The sequence below is a fragment of the Daldinia loculata genome (assembly GCF_022478755.1).
Source record: "Daldinia loculata strain CBS 113971 unplaced genomic scaffold F4817scaffold_1, whole genome shotgun sequence".
Taxonomy (NCBI): Eukaryota; Fungi; Ascomycota; class Sordariomycetes; order Xylariales; family Hypoxylaceae; genus Daldinia; species Daldinia loculata.
Genome location: NW_026054855.1, coordinates 977,270 through 1,001,476, shown reverse-complemented (window position 1 = coordinate 1,001,476; position 24,207 = coordinate 977,270). Strand labels below are relative to the sequence as shown.

Sequence of the window (24,207 nt, the reverse complement as noted above, 5' to 3'; positions counted from 1 at the left end):
CTTTTTTGTATAGAAAGGTCTATTCAGGGGTTGGTAAACTTATGTTGGAGTAGGCATTAATTAAGGGGAAATAGTAGGCAATCATTCCAGAGTAGAAATTCCTAAAGTACCTAACCTATCTAGTATATCACTCGTTTTCCCCATCCAAGTACGCTTCGTGTTCTGTTCGACTTCATAAAACGCACTCCCAGCTAGTTGCCAGATTTGCATCACCCATGCCGTCCCATTTGCTAACCATAGGATAGGAGCAGTATGCTAATGTATAGAATCTCAGCGACTCGACCTTAAAGGGAAGAGATATACGGAAAACTCACTTCGTTGTGCCGTGATTCTACCCCCAATAAGATCGTTTTCGTACTTTGTACCAACAATTGTTTCCGGCGCCGTCCCATTTTCGACCCAGTTAACTAACGCGATAAGTGCATTATATTTGGAATCTAGGAGTGTCTTGTCGAACGGATATTTTTGCGCATTCCCTATACTCCAGGGGCCTAGTCCCCCTGAGCAATGATGCATTCCGGGAAGGAAGAATAGTCGGTAGAAACTATGCATATCTTGTAGTGTGAGGTTCAGCGCAGCCTGAACCCCAGTGAAGAATTGTTCGGAAAGAGCAGAAGTTACAGTCTAATAACTGCCTGTTAGCATTGATTGATTCGGAAAGTTTGCCTAATAGTGATCTATTCATCATTTAGTCCTCCATAATACTACTAAACCTTACTTACCTCATCATTTCTCCCATGATACGAGATAATCTTACCGCCTCTGCGATAGAAACTCGACAGGTCTTTCTCAGCAGCATTGACTTGCCCTGGGTTGATGCTTACGGCAAAATCCATGTCCGATTCATTAAAATTCTCTGGTGTCCAATGGGTATCATTGAAAACTGCGCCACGCCAGAAGTCTTCAAGGATCGTATAACTCAACCTAACTGTCCCGTTCTCCTGATTCTCGGAGAATACATCAGTCTTGGAGCCTAGTTCGAAAGCTGGATAAACGATTTGACCCGAGGCACTAATGATTGGCTCATACGCTCTACGCACAGATTCTACCTGCTGTGGGCTAAGGCAAAGTGAAGAGTTAAGTAGGCCGGTACCGCATGCTAGGCTCTCAGGATCAAACCGGTGCTTTGTTGGCTCGTCTATAATACCGTCCGTTACTCCATCTAGAGAATCTAATTCTCTAATCTGTGCTTCGACGATGGCTGGCCACTGCTCTGGACGCACATAAGCCGATGAATTTAGATGAGGCCATCCAATACGTCGTGCTAGGATCCCCTTAGAGGCCACAATGTGTAACCAGTCGACACCCGGGCTCCCAAGAAGCATCCCATCGAAGTCTTCAGGATACAAATGCGCGTTTTGAAAACCTTGACGACCCCCCGTGCTACAGCCTGCGTAATACGTCTTGGTCGCTCCGGTTCCGTAGTACTGATGTGCCAATTCCTTGCTGACCTCTGCTTCGACGTGAATTGCTCTATGGCCGAAATCGTTGATAACCTCAGGTTGGTCCAGGAAAAACTCATATCCTACTGATCCGTTGTGCCCAGAGTTAGTCCCGAAAGATGCAAATCCCAGTCCAGCCCCATTTTGCATAGTAGCGTAGTCGATACATCCCCCAATGCCGCCATTCCCTGTCGCTAACACTCTTCCGTTCCAGGTCTGCAAATCTGGGAGCCAGGCTTCTAGCTGTATCTCGCTCGAGGGAGAAGTCGTGACGGTGAACACAAGCCGGCAGAGATTGGCTGTGGCGTTAGCTTTGAGGTTCGGGCCTCCACAGGACTCCGCAGTCCCAGGAAGATCAATAGTTGTTCCATTAAGTAAGTAATTATACATAAGGATTGTACTATTATGAACTGGAATTTGGGCGCCGAGTGATGCACATTCGTCTGCAGAGCATGCAGCTAAGCGGACAGCAACCCCAAGGAAGACGGCAAAGCACAAGGTAGATAGCGACATAGTTGAGCTTCTTGGTTATACATCAGTTAGGTATATCAAGTAAATATCTCCTAGTGTTAGGATGCGGTGAATAAGGGTATGTAGCCTTGCTCAGGGATAGTCACCGTTAGACATCCACTCTTGAAACTACATCTCGCAACCTAGTTGAAGTAACACCGGCGATCAGGTAGTTGATGTATTTATTATAGTTCCATTGACCTTTAGAGTAAGACCAGGCATATATTCCCCGCTCAGGAGGTAGGAAACAAGGTACTCAACCCAGGGAAACTCCAAAGCCGAAATGATTACCCCAGGTTCTCCGCATCCTATAGCCCCTGTATCGTATGCATTACCCCACCGAATATTAAGAGTGGATATCTGCCAGTTACTAGTACATAAGTAATCCATTAAGCTTCGTTTTGCTAGTCTTGAAGCGAGCTTCCTTATCAGTGTCTAGGTACCTGTTATTTCCATCCAAGGTACCACATATTTATTGATATTCCCCGTAGATGCTTTCTCCTTTATGCTCGAACGACTGGACACAGTACACGAATATGTCCTCAGGATAGACCATCGGAGGCAATAATTACTTTCAACCTTGCCGGTCATACGATGATAACGAAGAACTCTCCGGAGAGGATCCACCGGGTGATGCCTGTTGTTTCTCCTCTCCTTGGTAAATACTGTCCGAACTGGTGTCCCACACAAGACCGGTCCCGTCACAATCATGACAATCATTAACCCTAGAATATGCCCCGGTTAGTGTGATTCCATATTTTATTTGATTTAGTTAGGACTTTAACCTACATCCTAGGAGTTCCAAGGCATGAAGGGCATGAATGGGGCATACGATGATCGGGCCCAAATCCATAGATTCTTCTGTCCTCAAGGGCTAAGTTGGAAGCGGTACTTGCCGACTGCGAAGACATACTGGAAAAAAATATCGACTCAAATTAGGAAGTAACTTTCAATTTCTTGTTGATAGTTGGTGTCAAAAGTCTTGCTCGGGTTATCATGGACTCTTGGTATCTTCAGTGCTATAAGCCCGTAGATGATCCTTATATAATTTATTCCAAGCAGCGCTATACATTGTACTTCCCGCACCAAGTCGGCTTATATAAACTAACGAATCATGATTTTAAGCCAGGTCGTCTCATATGCAGAGAGACAGCCTAAGAACTCCTAATTGGCAATGGGTATCACAATACAGGATGCACCCTGCAACCACATAAGGGAGAAATTAGGCCAACTATACCCATCACTTCTATGGCGTGTTGATCCAGGGTACCTGAAGCCACCAAAAGCTGTATTACTTCGCGTTAGGTCACGTTTGCAACCCTTATCGGGCACTGACGGCGCGATCGGCCGCCTTTAACAAATTGTACGACTCTTATACTTGAGAACCTTGTTCAGTTCCTCAATCTTGCATGTTCCTACTTCTCGTTTTGTATCATCCCTCTACGCCACTGTTACATATTAATAGGAGTCGGGAAGGCTTGCTACTGATAATTCTCCCACGGTCTGATTCTTTCTTTCCGGGGGCCAACCCCTAAAGATGTATCCAATAAGTTTATCTATTATTAGATTGATTCGAGATGAGGTAATATACCATGCTCTCTAGAACCCCTACGGACTGTTAGTTCTTCCAAGTCAGACAACCAGCTGCAAGTAACCGTAAGACGGCTGATTGTTTTAGCATCCTGTGGCGACACGCAATATATGCAATGCCCGTGGGCAGTGATCATTGGATCATAATGCTTATTGGTTGAAAAACTGCCCGCCCAAAAAGAAAAGTAATTAAATCCAAATTGTGGCGTTCTGTACTCTCATCTTGCATCAACTGCGACTTGCATACACGCAAAGCAACCACTTGGCGTCGGAAACTTATTGGCAAACATCTTTCTCCTCTGGATCATGATGGCCTCAAATCGACAACCTAGCCCTGATGCGTAATTTCCCGTAGCTAACAATCCGATCACACCCCCTGATTGCGATACCCATTGGCTGTATCGCCTATTGTTTGAAACTAGGTAATTTCCGCCTCACTATAATCACCAAAGGTATAAGCATGCTGCAACGGGATAAACCGAATCGCTACGTTTACACTTTCCGCTCTTACTCTAATGAATACCAAGCCTAACCCTAGCTCTACCGACGTAGGAGATATATCGGCGACGGTGTTTCACTACTAAATTCCTAATGGTATGATTCTGTAAGTAGCATAAGCTCGTACCTACCTATGTAATAGGTTGGGCTAGGTAGATAGGTAATAATATGTCAAGATGGTGTACCTACCTCGGTAGGAAGTATATAGTAACTCATGAACATTTTTCATTTTTAGATTCAGGATGTCGTACTTTTAATCATAGAAAGTAGAATGGCGAAAGAATCAAAGCGTATCCTCATTAAGATTTCCTTACTAATCTTGGTACATGATTATAACTTATGCGTTCATAGTCAATATCCCCGAATCCTACCCAAAGACGAGTTATACTGAACATTTCTCAGTAGCCCTCACTGATTCGCGTATCTTTCTAAAGATACTCTCCGACTCGAAGTTTCAGCTTAGTTCTCTTTACGTGCTTCCTATCTCGACCTGCTCACAGATTTCCAACTCTGGGACGAATCGTGGTTTAAAACGCAGGAACATAGGCTCGAGAACCGTGGTGCTAGACATGCCCCGTCTATCTTTACATGTTAGTATATATCTCTGTAGACTTTCTACTATATTCGGGTCCGGGATTCGTTATTACAACTCTGTGCGAGTTATAGGTAGGAACCCTAGTCAAACTGATAGAGATCGGACTTACAGCGTACTATGCATGAGCATGCTTTATAGACTTTTTATTCTTCTTATGAACTCGGGCTTTCGCCTGAACCATCTTGACGCTACCAGCAGCAACGTTGGATATCTTGATAGGTGTAGCAAGCTGGACTTTATCGCTTGACGAAGGACAGGGCGAGGCTAGCATACGCAGCCGCCGTGTCCTATTCCCAAGCTCTAAATTAGTATTGGCATTATCTGATTCGCATCAATTTTTCCTACCTTCACTGTCCTTTTCCACTTGGCGTCGACTCTTGTCCATGGCGCGATTGTTCGTGACTTGACGTGTGCGCGCACCATTACGTGCATCATCAGACGAGAGAGCTATCATTGACTTCAAGCTGGATATTCTTGGCGGCATTTTATGGAATTATTTGGGAAGTATTATGCTATGATCCGCCCTAAGAGACAGCTAGAAGAAACCAGGTGTCGACTCTACCCCTTGTAGTTATATGGAAAGGGAGAGCTTTGCAGTATGGCGAAGGAACATTAGTATCTCATGAATATTTAAATAAGCACTTCCAGCAAACGAATGTATAACTCTACATTCCGATAACCGCCTATGGAGTACTGTCGTCATCAATTGACGATCTTTCTAACACATTAGGGCTGGTCTATGAGCAATAGGGGCATATGAAGAGGTGCATTTGTACCCAATATGATGTCCTTAAGCGTTGCACTGGGTAAAGATTGCGCGTAACCCTCTTAGTAAAGGTTCACCGCCCGAAAACAGATCTACACCTATCAAATTAAATAGACCCGCTCTACCACTCCAGTACATTTTATGAATATTAGTCTTAATACGAAGAGCACGTATTTTGCCATTTTCGCCTTCTTAAATTATATGGAGACTGTAATTGATATTAGGATATATGATGAATACCTACATAAAGATTTGGTCGTAGTGTTTTAGATGGATGTGCACCCAACTTTCGTATCTCACGAACAATTATTAGACCAACTAACTACCGGCTTATTCTGTTTACTCTTTTATCATCGCACGAAAACATGTGTTAAGCGTCGAATTATAAATATGAATTATGTACGCTTTTATCGTTCATTGCTGGGCATATTAGAAACGAAAATGGTTATGAGGATATAATACGGCAAGTTTATAATTGGTAGCTTAGGTGTAAAATGCATTTAACGAGTTTTTCCTTTAGAAAAGTGCAAGATGGCACAGACTCTGTCACTGCAGATCTTATATTCGGAGTTTTATTTGGTAGTTAGTAGGATATCAGGCGCCTGCTTTCGCCGACCTGCTACAAAGCCACGGAACGGTCGCGGAATAATTAAGCATCCTATCCCTGAACGAAGAGGATTGTCGGCCGAGAATATTGTGTGCGCTACGGCATGCAGTAAGCCGGACCCTCGGTGCAATCCTTGCCGCCAAGTCCAACTGTCAGCTAATAGACTAAGCATGCGATATAATACAAGGTAACTATTTACAAACCTCCAAAGCGAGTAGTTTATGCTATGAACACATTGCTTCACCTTGACTTATATTCTCCAATAATACTATCCAGAAACCACAATAATGAAATTGATTATTTCAGGAGCCACAGGCTTCGTAGCCAATGAAATCGTACGACAGAGTTTAAGCAGGTCCGAGATTACATCTATCGTGGCTCTAGCTCGCAAGCCGGTATCAATTCCTGAGAAGCTTCTACCGAACGCAAACCCTTCCAAGCTTAAAAGTGTCGTAATAAAAGATTACGATCATTACCCCGAAGAAGTCAAAACTGAATTTGCTGGAGCTACGGCCTGTATATGGTAGAGAACCCTTTGATCTTCTTCTCATTGCGGAGATTAGCCCCTATATCCGAGTAAGATCGCTAACAAGACTAGGACGGTCGCTATCACGCCGTCAAAATCAAGGATGTACGATTTTGAGGAAGTCAAGCGCATCTGTCAGGCATCTACAATCACAGGTTTTAAGGCCATACATGAAGCTGGTGTCTCGAAGCCGTTTCGATTCCTTTATATGAGTGGTGCAACAGCGGAACGTGACCCGGAAAAGGCCGTACGGTTTCAGCCACAGTATTCTTACATGCGGGTAAGGAAAGACAAAGAATCAACTAGATAGTTCAAAGCTGATTGGAGGAATATAGGGAGAGACGGAAAACCAAGTTCTTGCATTGGCAGCTGAGCTTGATGGAGTTGAGGCCAGTGTCGCAAAGCCAGGCTATATCACTGCACCTGGCGAAATTATGAGGTCTATTGCCGGCATTATGATACAACTTGTTGCTGGTATCCCTAGCATCAGTATCGTGGACCTTGCGACAGCTATGCTGGATCAGGTTATAAATGGTTTTGAGAAAGACCCGTTGATGCCCGAAGATTTGATCAGGGTTGCCAAGGCACATCAGCAAGTTTCCGAATAATAGTTGAACTTGTGGGTAAAAGTTCAATGCAAGATGTTGGTGAGATTACCATTACACTCTCCTGTTATGGAGGGAATATTAGGAGTAATAGATAGGAGAAACGGATCTTAAGTTCGTTGCCACCCCCTTTCTTTAACAATACAGGCCTAGATGTCTAGGAGTATCGCATGCTTCCAACTACCGTATAAGGTGGTTCATCAATTCGGGATACACTATCTCAATCGAGAACTTAAAGTCTACTTGGATTAAGATGAATGCCATCCGCCTAATAACGTCTAGGAACTATTTTACTATCTCGATAAATGTTATCGAAAAGGACGATCTGCCCCAGATTAATAGCTACAAATTATTCACAAAGGTAAGTATCTAGGTACTTCTAGTTCTACAAGACATACCGCAGCCAAGCCACAGACTTATAAACGTCTCCAAGGAAGAGAGTGCGGGCACGAAGGGTAAGATTAGAGAAGCGGGCGCCTATGTTCTGCTATTACCCCTTTAGGCCAAAGCGTCCTCAGGTCTAGATTCCCGTGTCGCATTTTAATATCTGTAAAGAGTTCGTGGGGAGAGACTCGAGCGGCGATGTCATCGCACAATTTTCCCGCATATTCTTCCGGAGCCGGGAATGTCTTTGGCCATGGGAGGTCTTGGGGTATTGGCAACGGCACTTCCACCTACGCGCCGATTAAAAAGGTATACTTATTACTAACGAGACCTATTCCAGATGAGTGAAGATGTAGCGGACACTTCTTGCATCTTAGACTCGACTCTATAGCACATCGATAGACTTATCTATACCTGGAAATAGAAACTTAAGCATGCATTCCCGTCTCTTAGGTGTTGGCATTGCGGTCCTTGGGGCTTTACTGCCACAAGCTGCCGCCGAATATGAGTGCAACCGGACATATATCCAGTCTTTCGCAGACAGTTACGTCGAGGCGCACGAGAATGGACAGCTAAACCGCCTGGAAAATATCGCTGACAACTTCACGTACGTGGAGAACAACAAAACGGCAGAAATCACCAGCGGCATCTTCAATAACGCGCTCAATATCGCGCACCGCCACACTATCGTCGACACCATCGATTGCTCCTCCTTCACCGAGCTCATCATAACGCACAACGTCTCGGGTGAACCAGCACCCTATGTCATCGGTGCCCAGATCCGCCACAGCCCGGGCGATCTGAGCTGCTACCTCATGGACTTGATCGTGTCTACGACCGGGTCGTGGCTCTTCAACTCCACCAAGACGCTAGAATACGCGTCTAAGGAGAATTGGACCCTCATTGAAGAGGATAAACGCCCCTCGCGCGAAACCCTCAAAAACGCTGCCGACGCCTACCTGGATATGTGGAGCAACAGTACTGCTGAAGCCGCTGTGCCTTGGGGTCAGCCGTGCGATCGACTTGAGGGCAGCGTATACACGGGTAGCGGGCTTCCAACGGATTCGTGCAAAGTTGGGATTCCTTCGAACCATAACCAGGCGCCCAATTCGCACCGCCGCTACGTCATCGATCCTACCTATGGCTCTATCAGCGTATTCTGCATCTTCGAACACCTAAGCAACGCGCCTGACAGCCACGAGTTCCGCCTCGAGAACGGTAAGCTACGGTTCGTCCATACCATTACGCTTGCCAAGAGTAGTTTCTTCGAAGCTGAAGAGCCTGTAGCGCAGCCGATCGTACGATATAGGAAACGGGGAGGGACACGTCGAGCTGCAGCAATAGGCTCACCAGATCGTATCTAGGGGTTGCTTTAGGCATCGATATTAGGAATGGCGATTGGATTAGGTAGGTTTAGGATCCTAATTCGAAGCTCCTACATGGTGGTCCTTACAGCCTCCACGAGACAGGTTTCCATAGGCTAGGTTAACCCAAGAATAAAACTTAGATAAATAGGATTTTACGGAGAATCTAAGCTAAGGTTGAGGTATAACCCCCAATCTATCTTGTTCACCACTCCATTTCGCCCATTTGGGTCTAAATTCATTCCGTTTACGGAGTATTCGTGAAGCCCTTGCAGCGTGATTCAATGAACCAAAAAAGGACGCAGTGTGGGATCGGTCCGAACTAAGCGCGTACTGTCGTTGTATTCGGGACTCTCGAACACTTTGTATCTCAAGCTTAAAGGATTCAGTTCGGTTAATCAGGTATATTAGCATCCCCCTCCTCGCTATATTTTTATTCCAGCCCGTTGCTAATTGCAACACGGGAAATCTTCTCCAGTATGTCAGCTCCTCCAATTTGGTGGATTGTAATCCTGCATCGTAAATCTTGCCCGCTCGGTGACGTAGACGAACTTCATCGCCCAGCACTTGATTGATCATTGGAATCCAAGGTATAGATATCATATTTCGTTCGGAATCTATCTCTATTCCGTCTACTGTACAAGGAGAGTTAGCAGCTGCTTTCTTGAAAAGAGCCTCATGTGTACATACGCTTAGGGTCATTGCACGCCACTTCTGAAATCGTTACAAGGTGAAAAGTCTCGCCAAAAAGGATTTCCAAGGAAGTTGCCGTCTCTTTAGTCCAATAACTAAAATCTTCCTTGGTCTTTGTTGGATCCGATATCTTGAAGAATGCATTATAGCTGTCTTGTGAAAGTCGGTCAAACTCCATGGTATACAAAGATTCCTTAAAATTGTAGAGAGTAATAGTGGTCACGCCAAGATATCTCTGCCGAACAACTCTTTCTATTTCCGCCTTCCAGTCTTTGCAAACCAAGCGGAACGCAAACCAAGCACCCGGCAAGTGATCCTCTGCGGTTCGTTCGATTATCAAAAATTGGACCTCCCAAGGCAGTAAAGGCAATTCCGGTTTGCTGGCATCTACCGATTCCAATGGGATGGTGGTAACCTCTTGGGGGTAGTTCGAAGCCATGGTGGTCTGAGTTTAAAGAATGATAAAAATAAATGAAGTTTGGAATCAAGCCTTGCAAATAGTAAGCTTCTAGAGACAAGGCAAGAGCAATAGAAGAGGTGATCTGGTCAGATCCCGTCCAAATAAGAAATCTGGTGGGACAATTTTTTCATTTGTGTCACTGATAATGTTTGAAAAGGGAAAGAGACAGTGGCTAGGCACCATGAAGTAAATGGGTGAGCGGAGTAGAGCCGTCCCGTGGACGAATCTATTGTGTTCTCCTATCGTCTGCAAACTGGATAGTCGAGAATGTTTACATTAGCAATGTCCCCTATTATGCCGCTAGGATGATTTCATTTGTAAATTTCCCGCGTGTGATAGCTTATGCCGGTGCGGAAATTGTTAGGGGAGAAGTTGACATTGGTATCCGATGCTTCATGCACCAGTTTTATTGACCAAAACAAACTATTTACAATAAATTTATCAGTTCCCCTATCTCAAAAACAAGAACCGTCATAGCTCCCATGATACTTTTAGATGGGATTTTAAGTTCACTATTATCTCCAAATATATTCTATGCGGAACTTATTGAAGCAGTAATTCTTTAGTCAAAACTGTGCATTTCTGTGTTCAAGCAAATAGCACAAATAAACTGTAAAAAGGCCCCGAGCAAGTCGAGCAAGATTTAGCTATGTTCATAACTTGATAGCCAATTGCTTTAAAGAACTAAGAAAGCACAAACCTTGTGATAATTCCTTACCCAGAGAGCCAATGCCCTTGCGTATTTACATTTAAACTTTAGGTCTGGTCGGAAATGGGCAAAAAAGGCCTCTTCATGCTGTTCATAGCTTAGATGATGTACGTATGGTGAAAGCATGTAACTCGTTATAAGAGCAGCTAATTTGGTAGAGCAACTGTAACAACTTATTTATTCATTTTATGAATTTACCGTGAAATTGATCTTTTTTTATTTAATCACCTAGGTACCTAATCACTCATATTTCACACCTAAACACATTTATTTAAAAATAATTCAATAAGCCACGTTACTAACATAAGTACTAAGGAGGTTGACATGAACTTTTGTAAGAAGAATGAGAAAAGTTTAGAATTTAAGACTAAAAGGCCTTTCCCCCGAAAAATGGTTATTATGAACCTATTTTAAGAGCACCGTGGGCTTAATAATTTTTGTCACGCCTTATTCGTAGAGCCCATGAGATGCACCAGCACTATTTTACGAAGTAAATTCCTGGAACTATGATTAATTTTAACATGGTAAAAGCTTATTGCTCTTTTCGAATGTGCTGCAACGATTAAAACTTGCAAGTAACAGGTGCGTAAGGTGATTTTTAAAAGAGTATACATGTATGATATTTTTAATAATATTTAGTCTGCCTTAATCTAAGCATTATCTTATGCCAATAATTAAGACCATCAAATTTATATGGAACCAATAACTAATGTTTTAAAGCTATCTTAGCAATCAATCTATAGCTTTCCGTTCATCTATGAAATATATATGAGCAACAAGATAATGTTACCATAGGTAATAGTTCTAACATATTACTTTTAATCGCTTTAACCAGTGGCATACTTATAAACCTGTGTAATGATGCTACTGTTAAGGATATAAATCTAGCAATTAGTGAAAGTAACGTAACATTGCACTTTGGAGCTTAGCTTGAGGGGGGGAGCAAGGAACGTTAAATATATATATTGTGAAACCTTTCAATACCCCCCCCCCCTGCCAATTTAGCTAGCATAGCATTGATTCAGTAATTACCTACGCATTGAACCAATCCTGATGATGGGTAGCATGCCCCTTCATAGTAGAGATAAACAAGATCGATCAATCTCACACTGGGGTAATAACCGGGACCGGGACCAGATCCGGAGATATCGGGTCATCGGAGGTGTTTTAGTGTTTTGACGTTTGGCGGTTTTTGGTTCTTCGAGCATTGTATTTATCTGCAACGAAGGTCGGGATTTAGCAAAGTATTGTAGTAGTTCTCGTTATCAAGTCTTAATAACATTAGTACTTGAAGAATTTCAGGTCTGATAACTGTATCATCGGGTATATTTATATGCGCATGAATGAATTTAGTTAATATTATATTCATCATCATGCGTCAACACAGGTAGGTTATTCTAACCACTCCAAAATCTCCAGCCGCTCAATCCATGGCTCTATCAAAATCATAAACACTCGCTCCTAGTGTTTTCAACCATTAAACAAAGTATATCAAAGAAATCACCGTTTAGACTTCAGTGCGCTTCTCTTCAGGAACTACAGTTGGTACGACATCACCCGCCGTCTCATCACTGAATTTGAGGTCCTCATCGAGCTCGGTAGTGTCCTTGATTCTCGTAAAAAGGATTGGAGCGGCAATTAGGAGAGATCCGGCACATACACCCCACTGTTTCAATTGTCAGTTACGAATCCATACCTGTATGGGAAAGGAGAGAGTAAACTTACGGTAGCGGCGAAGATGGTGTTATATTCGGTGTGGATGCCATCTAAGCGCCAGAAAATGGCCGCACCAGCGGATTGAAGACCCTTATAAAATCCAGCCATGTTGGCAGTCTTTCGGCCAGAGTTTGAGAGAGCGCCCATGTACCTAAGACTGTGTTAGACTAACATCATATACCTATTTACATGGTTCATTTTGAATTTCAAGGAATTTCAAGGACTTACCAGTAAATGCATGTTTGCCATACGGAGTCATACACGCCGTAGAAAATGTAAAGGAACATAGGTGCAAGGAAGTTGTTGTCCGCCCAGTCAATTTTCTGATCATCGGGTACTTTCCCAGACGCCGCTCGGTCAAGCTGGTACTCTTGCCACGCCCAGCCACCACCCCAGATGACAAAGGTGAGGGAGAAAAGGGCAACGAATGAGATCTTGGCACGCATTGATCGCCGAATTGATTTGATATCAAGAGCGTATCCGACAATAACGGCGCCAAAAATCTGGGCGAGCCAGTAAAGGAGGTTATTCAGTGAGCGGGCACGAGTATCAAAATAGGCAAGATTGAGAACGTTCTGCTGGTATGTGTAGAAGATGTTGGAAGCGAAGAACATGGGGAATAGAGCAACGACCCAAGGGCTGAGGGAGATACACTCCCAGAGTCCAATGAACTCGCTCTGCCAAGTGGGGTTCTTCATCAAGATAACTTTAGAACCATCATCACGGATAACCTTGTCTCCATTCACCAAGAGGGTGGTAAGACACGCTCCGACAAACATGAGAACAATGAAGCCAATATACGTGCCATCCGTGACAGTACCGGTGTTGTTGCTGACGTTCTGTCCGAGAGGAATCAAGCTACCAATAACGGCGCCGAGGTTGAAGATGATCCAAAACCAACTAATGTAACGACCTTTGGACTCTTCGGGAGGATAAGCCATCATGATAGTTCCTTGCGCAGTCCAGAGCAAACCGGCGCAAAGACCCAAAAGAGCACCGGAGAAGACGACGAAGCCAACATTGCCGGTATGGCTGTAGCACAACAAACTAGCAGAGTAAATGCAGTAACCAATGCCACCGATAGTCAAAGTAATCTTTACACCGAGTTTGTTCGCGATGGAGCCGGAAAAGAAAGCGACAACGGCAAAGACGGAATAAAGAGCGGTGGATGCGTGATCTTGCACAGTCGAATCGACCTGTCCACCACCACCGAGACCTTGAAGCGCATTGTACATTCCAGGGCACATGAAGCAGACGAAAGCGACCATCAGAAGCTGGATCTTGGGTGACGCATACCAGAATTCCCTCTTGCCGATCCGAAAACCTCGATACATCCAACCATCAGGACGCGCTCCGGGGCCGTGCGTACTCGCGGCAAGATCCGAGTGGGATCTTCGAACGGCTTGCGTATCGGCGTCGACCGCCGGCTCTTTCGCGTCTGCCATTTTTAGAATTGGTCGATTGGTCAGTTTCCCCTAGCGATTCGAAGAAAGATCTCTAGCATAGACCTGTAAACATCTAGTGTTAGCTTATTACAATGATCGCTAATGCTAACTAGTACTTGAAGTAAAGCACAATAGGGGATTGAATGACTCGTATAGCAAAGTAGAAACATACCTTTGAAAATTATTAATCGCCGTGGCGGCTAAATTATATTGACCGTTAACTTAGCAGAAGATGGGAAAAGGTAAGAGTTACGCTGAAGTGGAAAGGGCGTAGACAATATAACAAAATAAATATTGTACCAGAATAGAAGGTAGGTACTGGGGTACATATCTGTATAAGGTATCCACCCTAGTAAGATAAGGCGATGTTAGATTAATACGATATGCGGCACGTGTGGAATACTTCCACTATTATGCATGCGGGAATGTACCAGCGAAAGAAGTGTCAGAAAATGTACCTGCACCTACCTAACCTAGTGCTGATCGGATGGTACCAGTCACGATCTACTTGGGAAGCTTGTGGTTGGCGGTTTTGGGGAATGGGGAACGGGGAACGGAATACGGTCGGATTAGGTACTTACGGTAGGTATGGTAACACCAACTTTCAGCCCGGAAAACTCGTTATAGCTCGTGAATGTTGCTCGGAATGATGGTTACGTGACACGCCCAGCCCGATTACCCCTCGTATATCTTTTAGGAGCTATACATACATATGTCGCACAAGACGAGACGAAGAACATTGAAGTGTCAACGATGTCACTCCACTAATAACCTTAGTGCTCTTAGAGTTCTGGGGATTTTGGGGCAACGAGGACGCTAAGTTGTTTGTGCTTTGACTAAGTGGTCAGACTGCAGGCAATCCTTCGCGAGTTCCGTTCCCTTATTCAAAAAACGCGCTAGAGAGCTAAGCTTATCTACCTAGGTAGGTACCTACCTCTGCTGAATCCGTACGATATTTTGTTTCATACATGTACTTCGTGTTGCTAGGTAGGAATGTCGTGTTATCTTCAATTGCCTCTAGAAATAGAATGCTGTTGGCTTCGTAAAGTCTAATTAAGCTACGGGATCTTTTCTCATCTTCTTAATGTACGGGAAGACCCTTAAGCAAGACCCTTACATAAATTGCGTTTGTTTAGACTATCTTCCCCAGTACTCTAAAAAAGAAAACATTTGTAAAAGACAGGGACATGGAAGACAAGACTACATTAGCGGGTGGGGGGGGTCTATTGACATTATGTCAGCAAACGTGTCAGTATAATTACATAATTACAGGCCCTGACACTATGTCAAGACCGTGTTAATAGGTCAATATGATGTCTGCAAAGCTTGTTGTACCGATTTCATTATAGGTACTTATAAGTCAGTTCAAATGGATAGCATGTCAAGGTATCTATAATGTCAGCAATACTTTCCAAGTCGTAGTAATTACCAGGCCTGTTAACAATGTCAGGAATTCAACACGATGTCAGAGATCTAATACAATGTCAGCCCCGGGTATATATAGGTTAAATAAAGGCCTGGAGTATGCATATATACTGCAATACAGTAAACTTTAATCGTAATCGTAATCGTAATTCGTAATGACCTCGTAGTGTAATGGTAAAACACGTAGCCCATAATCTCGTAATAGTAGTTCAAGTAATCTTTTCAATTGACTTTTGCATGTGCCTGTATGCTGTGTAATATATAATATCTTCAAGGCCCTATATTAGATTACAGGGCCTTCTATTCTTTTATTTTTTTTTAATATTATTAGGCCCTTGGGTGGTGACGATGACCTCGCTTAACATCGTCTCGTACGTGACATCTATCGATTAAGTAACCGTGACTACCGTTGGTGACGATCTCTAAAAGGCTATTATTTCCCAATATATCAGTATTTTGAAAGCAATACTATTACAATAAGGTATAATCGTGTACGTACGGTAGCTATTTCAGACCTGGTCATCTTTATATTTTAGATACAATTACCCTCGGGGGTGACCCTATTACGTATACTAGCCAATCACCGTAGTAACAGTCATTTGACATGCGCATGGCCGACATTATGTCCACACCTCAACATGTTTGCTGACATTATGTCAATAGACCCCCCCCACCCGCTAATGTAGGTTAACAAGATAGCCGATAAGAAGAAAGATAGCAGCGGGCCGAATATGGAGATCACAAACCAGCTCTAATTGGACGCAAAAAGCCCCAAGTCACGAGACAGGCCCGCTACGAATGGTCATTGGATCGCCATCATTGGCCAGGTGGCGTAGCGTTTCCGGGGAAGGAAGTTGTACATTTGTGTGTAGTACCTTAGTTAGGTACCTCTCTACGCTAAGAGATACCTAAGGTTTACTTGGAGAGAAGGATTTCAATTAAACCTGAGCACCTAAGGATACCGCCCAAGATAAAACCCCTATTCGTCAGCCAGTTTACTTCTTGTGATATGTAACGTTGCCCAAAACTTGGCTCTTTCTCTTGTACTAACGGGAAGAGACATTGCCAACAGACTTTCACAAGAGACATACATCTTCTGTAAGGCCGAGGACACCACTAGAGAATGATACTGCCATTATCCGAAATTTATCTGTCCTATCTCGATTGGTGCCCTAAGCGGTTGGCTGACTGCTGCTACGGTGCATATCATCCTGTCCCAATTCTCTGGGTAATGTTACAGAAGATAACAATACCGAACAAACAGACGAACCTCATATCATATCAAGATCTTCAGCTAAGGCAGTCTTTTAACTAAACCTCAATGGGTCTAAACTATACTCTTAGACACGACCACAGTTCATATCAATGGAGGTGTTGCTCCTACGTGCGACTCCGATTTTGCAATTGCGTTTCACATGTGGTACAGAACATTTGGGAACAAGTTACTATGCAACGGCTTTCTTGCACGACACAGCCATTCGCAAGGTTACATTAGATAATTCAGCAGGTCAGCAACATTAAGCCATGGTCATACGTCCGTCGTTCTAGAACGATGCTTTGCGTAGTCGCAGCAGCCCTCGCTTTTGATTATTACTGTCTAAGTTAGGTACCTAGGTAGGCAATAACATATGAAAGCAATATTCAAATGTAAGTAATGAAGCTCTGTAGCGGTATCAGAAACGCGGGGAGGAAAAAGAAATTGGAAAAGGACCAAACCAAATCGGAATTCAAATTTCATATGCAGGGATGGCATTCAAAAATACCATGTCCGCACGCCTATTTTAGAAAAATGCTAGGCGTTGGATGTTGGTGGTTTATTACTATAATTAACATCGTACCATCCATATCTAGCGGTATACCCAGACCCATCAGATACGATGCCAAGGGTTGAAATGTCAGCCCTAGTGAGTCAACTTTTCAAAACCACGTGGTTATATACGATCGAGTTCTAACTTTGCCTCCGTTTCTACTTTACTCTACAGAAGCCAACTGCCAGCCATCCTAGTAATATATTATAGAACATAGGTATGTTAGGCTTTGATGCACGTCTACTATCTGTGAAGTCTATCAAGCGCAAGGCTCTTATGTCAGGGCTATATAAACGTATACCGAGGCATATAACTGTGCCTCCGGCGCCTTACTTAGATAGTCATTGTTTATTGATCCTGTGTGAAGGAGTGGTATCAACAGTACAAGGATGCCTAGATAATAACCAACACACGCTCAACTAGGCAGTTCAGCGCCAGGGTGCGAACAAATGAAGTAGAAACCCTCAAATTAAAAATTAGATCAGAACCAATCTTCCCCAGTGCAATCAAATTGAATACAACATCCAAGCGGTGTCTTGTCAAAGTTAATATGTTTGCAAGATCACTTGACGACTTGCGCGAGCTGATCTTGAATACTATAAGATCAAGATTGATTTGGTTTTAAGTTGAGCAGTTCGTGATTACCGAGTTTTATCGCTAACAGAACGAATTGCAAGATACACAAACGTAATTTACTCTTCGAATCGAGCTATACTTAACTTTATGATTGGCCTCACAGTCCGGCTGAATCTTGAATATCAGCACTTAAAGAGATGAACTTCCTAGATGATGATAGGTAGACCTAGAAGACATTGAAACGACTTCGGTGTTGCGCAAGGAACTCTGAACTAAGTCACGGGGGCCCATAGCTATGCGCACCGAAAGTTATCCTATCCTTCTGGGTGTCTCATCTTGAATCCTAACAATAATTAGGTAGCATTCGGTTTGTGAGTCAAGTTACTGGTGGTGAGCAATTTCTTTTCTGGAAGTTATGTAGGTACCTAATCATGACTTCAGACCAAGGAAAAGGCTCATATATAAATGAACATGGAATTTATAGCTTCGAACTAATGAAGCTTTCACAGCCTCGCCTGAAACCCTCACCGAGTCATGGAAACAAGGCGAAGTACTAGTATAGTATTGAAAGTAGTAGCACAAGTAGACTTTCTATACATACTGCTCAACTTCTATTCTCGTGGAAGCATATGAAATGAATAACGTGATAAATATCATAACATTTCTAAGAGGATCCTAGCAATTTTTATCAACTATAGATGATTTGTCATTATATTCTCATCGAGCTCGAGGCTGTAGTACCTAGTAGTCTTTATAATAGACCACTACTATGTTAACGGCTACTTATTTCAATAATGCCCAAGTCGGATGTATCTAAAGTTATACCGGTAAACAGGCTGATTACGGTCTAGGCCTGATATTAACTTGGCTAGGAATGGAATGAATGTATAAGTTACTCGATACTGTGAAACTAGCTGTTACAGTCAGTTGTGGTTTGTGGGTTGATAGAAGTGACTGAGAGCAACACTGTATGTACTATGTCTGCTCGGTGCCTTAGTATCGAAACAAGGGAAGAAGATCTATTGATCGTGTGGTATCCAGGAGTCGTCTCGTTAGACCTTGCCTGGTACCAGGCAGTACATCAGACGATCAAAGATGACTCATTATACATTACGAGAACACCGGGTAAGTCATAAACAGGACTGATACAAGGCTAGACAAATGATTCATATTGAGTTTTATTAGCGATGAGCTACATATGACGAGGCTTGCGTGGCTAAAATGGGCCGTGCTATATTAAGTTGACGATTCGATACATAGGTAACTAAACCTTACAGCTGGCTTCAGGTTCCATCTCTAAGCAGATTCAAAGCAAATTCACAGCGGGCAATAGTCTTATGCGTTGACCAATATGATTATCTCCCGAGCGTAGAAAGCTACGGTAGTACATACTCTCACACCTCATATCAAGTACCTGTATCTTATACAATAAGTTCTCCTCCTTCGTGTAACTGGTGGGCATTGGAAATATCGTGTCATCCCTTAATATCCTGATCACGCATAACATCCATGTTTATGCCCAAATGCTTTTCCCCGTCCTGTGAATGCTGATCGAATGTATACCAAACTCCATCCACCGTTTTTCCAAATGATCGCAGAAGAACACTTGAGTGTCAACTCATGGGCCAAGTCCATGGGGATCGGTGGTCAGTTGATGGGTATGCGACCAGGCAATATATGTGCCAACAATAGAAGTTATAGGACTATCCCCCTGTTCCCCTGCCTGCAAACGCCAGTACCTGACATGATACATCACAAATGGTTCATAATTGGGCTCGACGGTAAAACAAGAAACAATAGGGGTATCAATGGATGAGACAAAAAAATAAAAATAAAAAGTTGACGGAAAAAGTAGTAACGAGTGAGGGTAGGCGGCGGTAATGATGGCCAATGTTACGAGTAGGCGTCATTACGTAGAAATTGTCGCATTGTTGTGGCGATCTCTCGAAATCCAGCCGAACAAATCCGCCCTTTGACCTGCTGGTGTAGCGGCTGAGCCCTCAGTTGGGGTTCTCAAGAATGTTTCTCGGGGTTCGAGTAATAAACTCTTTCGGTAATAGCTGACTTGAACGTTGCCCTGGTCGGTCTCTTTCACACGAGTAACTTGCGCTTGAATCCATTCCTGCATGTCCGGAACCTCTGTCAGCTTGTAGGGAATCTGGAATCGTTGCAGCTCGCCGATGATCTTGGCGGTTCGGGTGTGCTTATCAAAATTGATAACTGTTAAGCCATTCTCGTTCGGACCAGAGCCAGGAAGCTGTTTTGTAGCGGGGTTGCCAATATCGACAAACGTAAGATCGGTTAGAAACATGCCGAGAAACGGGAGGCACGGAGGGACATGGCCCTGAAGACGAGCTCGAAGCACCTTATTGTTGTTGGATGGTTCAACAATAGCTTGCATGGTTTTTAACATTTCGCGTCGCTTTGGGCTCACGAGGTCCCAAGTCTTTCTCAAGCGACTGATAATAGAGTTATTTAGACTGCAAACAATAGCCATGAGGCCATCGTAGTTATTCAGTTCCAGGCACTGATGGGCGATCTTGATCCACTGTTTGATGACCACGGCACGCTTCTTGACTTCTGGATATTGAAGAATAGTGTCCGCCACGAGATTCGATAAGTCGGTCGAGAAGCTCGACATCGCCTTTACGTTAGGCGAGGATGCACCATTCTTCTTCATCCATTGAGAACCCAGTAGCTCTTCTGGCAAGATCGAGCAGAAGATGCTCATTTGTTTGAGAGTTAGCTGGCGAGCAATTTCGAGAGGTTCAAAATCAAGAAAAGAGGGACAGCTGCCCCCCGACTTCCAGTTATTGAGCAGATTCTGCTGGCTTTTAGATATGGTGGGGTTGGGCATCGGCGTGTCGATAGGGACGTATTGAGAAGTGGAGGTGCTCGTCTTCCCCATAGAGGACACTAGACGGGGTACCAGCGAACCATCTGTGGACGAAACTCGCTGCGAGAGTTCCATGATTCGTTTACCTGCACCTGGAGAAGGAAGTGACCCAAGTTTGAACTCTGCGAAATTCTGAATGAGCGGCAACGCTTCGTGATCAACAGAATCGCGCCAGTGCGATTCTAGCCATCCCTTCAAGACATTGCAGATACGTAATCTTACCGGGCCTGCTGCGTTGGGATTCTCACCCACGTAATCGAAGCGCTCAATGAGTGCTTCTACCAGCTTGCTAGGTGTGCAGAATAGCCGGAAGGTGAGGTAGAAGGTGGATACAAACATGGCGTCAGGCGTCGCTTCGTGGGTTGTAAGACGCTCGACTAAAGCAGCAAGTGAGCCACCAGTGATTTGTCCCTCCTTGTTAAACATTAGTTCATTGGCAAATGTTTTCTCTAATAATTTCGACTCGAGCTCCTCGACTTCCTCGCTTATGCTGGAACTGCCTGCTGTACTTAAGTCTGACAAGGACGGTTGAGCCTTTGGTACGAGTGTAATATCAGGTGTTGTGGCACACGTGGAAATATCGGACACCATGCTCGATTCCGAATCACGGCTCAGATATGTGTTGTTACTTCCAGAACTGGAAGCGGTGCCCGTATCAGATCGGAAAGAATTCTGATACTCGATGTCTTGCGAACTTTCTGTCGTAGGGCTATACGGCTCATTTGGTAGAATGGCAGTCGTAAGCCTTGGTAGAACCGGGGGTAAAGGTCGAATAGAGGAGACAGAAGACGCCATGCTCGAAGCTCTATCATCTGCAATCACCGATTGCGGCCTTGATGCAGGCGAGGAGATTTGCTCGGAAGCTTCTTGCCCTTGCGTATTTTCAACAGGGACCTCAGGGAGTGGCTTATCGATCGATAATTGAGTCGAACGATTAGGCCTAGATGACGACTCAGGTGTTTTGGTTTCCGAAATTGTTGATTCGGTTGGCGTTCGCGGCTGGCTCTCGGATACAGCTTCAAAGACACCCAGGTCAATGCCCAGGTTTCCATTCTCGACTTCGAATTCGAAATCGCCTATTCTTTCCAAAACCCATTTGGTTTTTGCCACACATTCGCCAGCTGCCTTGACGCACCCAGTAGCGGCTGAGAGAAGCCGACTGTTATCTTGTGGCATAATGACGTCCTCGCCGTCAGGTCCCCGGTTACCTAGAATCTCACGGGCAAGGTAGACCAAATCTCTGATACGATCGTACATGGCTACACGCGACTGTCCCAACGTGTCCGAAACGGATATGTTGTGATCGCATATCGCATCCACCACTGAGAAAAGCACTCCGCCTGAGATAACCGAATGCTTAATAGCGAGGGCGAGTTCCGGTCGGGATTGAGATTGGACGTGCAATCGGCCAATGAAAGATCCAAGATACGATAAAAACGTATCATGGCAGGAATTGAGCCGCTCTGAAACAAGATTTTGGGAATGCGATAATGGAGAAGGACCGGCTAGAGACACTCTGTGTGATATAGTAGCCGATAATCGATTTCCGTGTAACGAACTGAGTTGAGACATCCGATTACTTGCTACATTAGCAGACGAGTAAACGCTAGATGATAATCGTTTGTTGGTGGATCCAGTTGTTTGTGCGTCGTCGGCTGCCGGTGGTGCCAACCCTTTAGTGGTCACTGCATCGACAGCTGTTCGGGAAGATGCAGCTTCGTCTCTCCGGTCGCTCTCAAACTCCGTAGACTCCAAAGGTGGCGTTGGTGGGACGAATGACTCCTCGACAACGGTTGCCATGACTGTTACTGCAGGTGCGCGTAACCGTCTATCGTCTTCGATCAAGTCCAGAAATCGAACGCCTTTGACGACGATCTTGAATGCCTTCAGGATCATCTCGTCAATGATGTCGTTCACATCGTTGATATATTGCGGTAAACTTTTCAATGTTTCTTGGAGTCGTTTGGCGATTTTCACTAAACATGATAGCTCGGATAGCAACGACTTCCTACCACGCCGTAAGATTTCGCTCCTCTGTATTGTAGCTGACTCCCGGGTCAAACAGTGTGTGTGTTCCTGGGACACGATTAGCTACTTGTAACCAGAACAATTCCACACAAATCTTTTAGCTTACCAATAGATAGCGCACACCTGCAATAATGCCTTTCATGAATTCCTGGTTGCTAAAGATGTCCCGATCGTTCGTCGCTGTGCTCCTTAGCAAGTCCCAGAAATTCAACAACGCATTGAGTAAATTCCTCATCTCCTCGGGGTCGTACGCTTCGCAGTAGTTCGTTGGTAACCATCCCCTCGCACCGGATATCAACAATGTCCCATCGGCCCACCCATTAGTGTGAATAGAGTGGACTAAGACCACGTCGCCTTCGTTCAAGGGTAGTGTGACGGTCGAGTCTGACATAGCATATGTGGGATGGAACGGATAAAAGGCTCGGAGGAAGTTATGAAAGATAGGGTTTGATGGTGCGGGTTGGGGAACTAACTCCTCCTGCGAATCATTAGGAGTCGAAGGCGGAGTTATTTGGGACTGAGAGTAGGGATGCGTGGATGTTGTTAGTTCACCTTCCTGCGGGTTCATTGCTGCTTCATCGTAGCGGTTCTTGTTGATTGCGAGCGGAGCCACTTGTAGGCTCGCTCGCATAGATTGGTCACCCAGCATCATGATTGCTGTAAAACTGCGCTGTAGAAAACCATGGGACCAAGTTTTGCTGTCACTTTCGCAACAGCTAGTAGTTAGAGGAGATACCCAGGCTCCTCACGACGTAGGTGCTCTAGCGGACGTGCACCACGTCTTAATTCTTCTCTGAGAGTCTTGAGACTCGAAAGCTTTCTGATACCATAAATAACTGTGTCTGGAATAGGCGATTCTAGAAAGTTCGATGTGCGGTTATTGCGAGAACACTAGTTGTTCAGGTTGAAGAGGCGTTGTAGAATAACCAGAAGAACCTGCGAGAGAAACAGAAAATTTGTTAGTACGCGACCATTTGTTTGCAATTGCTGCGAAGGAGAAAATCCGAGAAGCTGATGGAATGAAGGGAGACAAAGTAAAAAAATATTATCAGGTTTCTGGACAGGAGGGGTCCAAGATAGGAATGTTGAAGCTATCTACCTAGGAGGTAGCTTAGCTTAAGCAATTCTGGGGTATGTGCTTGACGCAAAGTCTCAGACCCAATTGCTTATGACGACTCTTTCTATTTGACATGTAGCATACCATATTAGGCAGTAAAGAAGATCGTTTCCTCCGTCCTACCATGCGCGATAGGAAATCGGAAGAGAACTATGCCCGTATGCGTACCTCGTGGGTTTTGATGCACCAACCCGGAAGCGCAAAACCAATATTCTCGATTCCCTTCCTTAGAGAAAGCTCGCATAAAAATATCCAGGAAAATCACAAAAGAAATGAAAATTTACCTTTCCACAATCCACAATCAGTATACCCAACAGAAGAGGGGCGCTGAGTGTTTTAACCCAAGCTTCTCGAAAGGTAATGGGATAATTGAGATAGTCGATGTCGATAACTGCGATTGCCGAAAATGGTTCCACCAGTTCGCGGGTAAGTCCAATACCGTGTCGA

General features: G+C 44.3%; 6 protein-coding genes across 6 annotated transcripts; 2 read left to right on the top strand and 4 right to left on the bottom strand.

Moving 5' to 3' along the window:
* Nucleotides 1-10: 10 nt before the first annotated feature.
* Nucleotides 11-2,209, bottom strand: F4817DRAFT_322713 (tannase and feruloyl esterase). Its single transcript, XM_049301440.1, has 3 exons — nucleotides 723-2,209; nucleotides 315-624; nucleotides 11-255 (listed from the first exon to the last, which is right to left on the bottom strand). The coding sequence occupies exons 1-3, from the start codon at nucleotides 1,953-1,955 to the stop codon at nucleotides 173-175; spliced, it is 1,626 nt and encodes a 541-aa protein (XP_049164005.1). The 5' UTR covers nucleotides 1,956-2,209; the 3' UTR covers nucleotides 11-172.
* Nucleotides 2,210-3,048, bottom strand: F4817DRAFT_322712 (uncharacterized protein). Its single transcript, XM_049301439.1, has 2 exons — nucleotides 2,749-3,048; nucleotides 2,210-2,692 (listed from the first exon to the last, which is right to left on the bottom strand). The coding sequence occupies exons 1-2, from the start codon at nucleotides 2,861-2,863 to the stop codon at nucleotides 2,388-2,390; spliced, it is 420 nt and encodes a 139-aa protein (XP_049164004.1). The 5' UTR covers nucleotides 2,864-3,048; the 3' UTR covers nucleotides 2,210-2,387.
* Nucleotides 3,049-5,982: 2,934 nt separating this feature from the next.
* On the top strand, nucleotides 5,983-7,349 carry F4817DRAFT_322706 (NAD(P)-binding protein). The gene is made up of 4 exons (XM_049301438.1): nucleotides 5,983-6,116; nucleotides 6,178-6,531; nucleotides 6,607-6,814; nucleotides 6,870-7,349. Exons 2-4 carry the CDS (start codon nucleotides 6,296-6,298, stop codon nucleotides 7,140-7,142), a joined length of 717 nt encoding a protein of 238 aa, XP_049164003.1. The 5' UTR covers nucleotides 5,983-6,116; nucleotides 6,178-6,295; the 3' UTR covers nucleotides 7,143-7,349.
* A 608-nt stretch (nucleotides 7,350-7,957) lies between these two features.
* Nucleotides 7,958-9,062, top strand: F4817DRAFT_363130 (uncharacterized protein; the record flags this gene model as incomplete). The annotated part of the gene is made up of 2 exons (XM_049306612.1): nucleotides 7,958-8,806; nucleotides 9,039-9,062. The coding sequence occupies 2 exons, from the start codon at nucleotides 7,958-7,960 to the stop codon at nucleotides 9,060-9,062; spliced, it is 873 nt and encodes a 290-aa protein (XP_049164002.1).
* Nucleotides 9,063-12,007: 2,945 nt separating this feature from the next.
* On the bottom strand, nucleotides 12,008-14,439 carry F4817DRAFT_322703 (MFS general substrate transporter). The gene is made up of 4 exons (XM_049301437.1): nucleotides 14,083-14,439; nucleotides 12,694-13,973; nucleotides 12,475-12,616; nucleotides 12,008-12,415 (listed from the first exon to the last, which is right to left on the bottom strand). Exons 2-4 carry the CDS (start codon nucleotides 13,908-13,910, stop codon nucleotides 12,257-12,259), a joined length of 1,518 nt encoding a protein of 505 aa, XP_049164001.1. The 5' UTR covers nucleotides 13,911-13,973; nucleotides 14,083-14,439; the 3' UTR covers nucleotides 12,008-12,256.
* Nucleotides 14,440-19,581: 5,142 nt separating this feature from the next.
* F4817DRAFT_9345 (ras GEF) lies at nucleotides 19,582-23,668 on the bottom strand. The gene is made up of 2 exons (XM_049308062.1): nucleotides 22,750-23,668; nucleotides 19,582-22,691 (listed from the first exon to the last, which is right to left on the bottom strand). The coding sequence occupies exons 1-2, from the start codon at nucleotides 23,293-23,295 to the stop codon at nucleotides 19,629-19,631; spliced, it is 3,609 nt and encodes a 1,202-aa protein (XP_049164000.1). The 5' UTR covers nucleotides 23,296-23,668; the 3' UTR covers nucleotides 19,582-19,628.
* Nucleotides 23,669-24,207: the final 539 nt, after the last annotated feature.

Coding starts and splice junctions, on each gene's coding strand:
- F4817DRAFT_322713 (XM_049301440.1), bottom strand. CDS start 1,955: ATGTCGCTATCTACCTTGTGCTTTGCCGTCTTCCTTGGGGTTGCTGTC. Junction 625..722: donor ATCATGGGAGAAATGATGAG/GTAAGTAAGGTT, acceptor GGCAGTTATTAG/ACTGTAACTTCTGCTCTTTC. Junction 256..314: donor TAGAATCACGGCACAACGAA/GTGAGTTTTCCG, acceptor TCTATACATTAG/CATACTGCTCCTATCCTATG.
- F4817DRAFT_9345 (XM_049308062.1), bottom strand. CDS start 23,295: ATGATGCTGGGTGACCAATCTATGCGAGCGAGCCTACAAGTGGCTCCG. Junction 22,692..22,749: donor CAGGTGTGCGCTATCTATTG/GTAAGCTAAAAG, acceptor ATCGTGTCCCAG/GAACACACACACTGTTTGAC.
- F4817DRAFT_322712 (XM_049301439.1), bottom strand. CDS start 2,863: ATGTCTTCGCAGTCGGCAAGTACCGCTTCCAACTTAGCCCTTGAGGAC. Junction 2,693..2,748: donor CCCTTCATGCCTTGGAACTC/CTAGGATGTAGG, acceptor AATCACACTAAC/CGGGGCATATTCTAGGGTTA.
- F4817DRAFT_322706 (XM_049301438.1), top strand. CDS start 6,296: ATGAAATTGATTATTTCAGGAGCCACAGGCTTCGTAGCCAATGAAATC. Junction 6,532..6,606: donor GGAGCTACGGCCTGTATATG/GTAGAGAACCCT, acceptor TAACAAGACTAG/GACGGTCGCTATCACGCCGT. Junction 6,815..6,869: donor CACAGTATTCTTACATGCGG/GTAAGGAAAGAC, acceptor GGAGGAATATAG/GGAGAGACGGAAAACCAAGT.
- F4817DRAFT_322703 (XM_049301437.1), bottom strand. CDS start 13,910: ATGGCAGACGCGAAAGAGCCGGCGGTCGACGCCGATACGCAAGCCGTT. Junction 12,617..12,693: donor TGGCAAACATGCATTTACTG/GTAAGTCCTTGA, acceptor ACACAGTCTTAG/GTACATGGGCGCTCTCTCAA. Junction 12,416..12,474: donor ACACCATCTTCGCCGCTACC/GTAAGTTTACTC, acceptor CAATTGAAACAG/TGGGGTGTATGTGCCGGATC.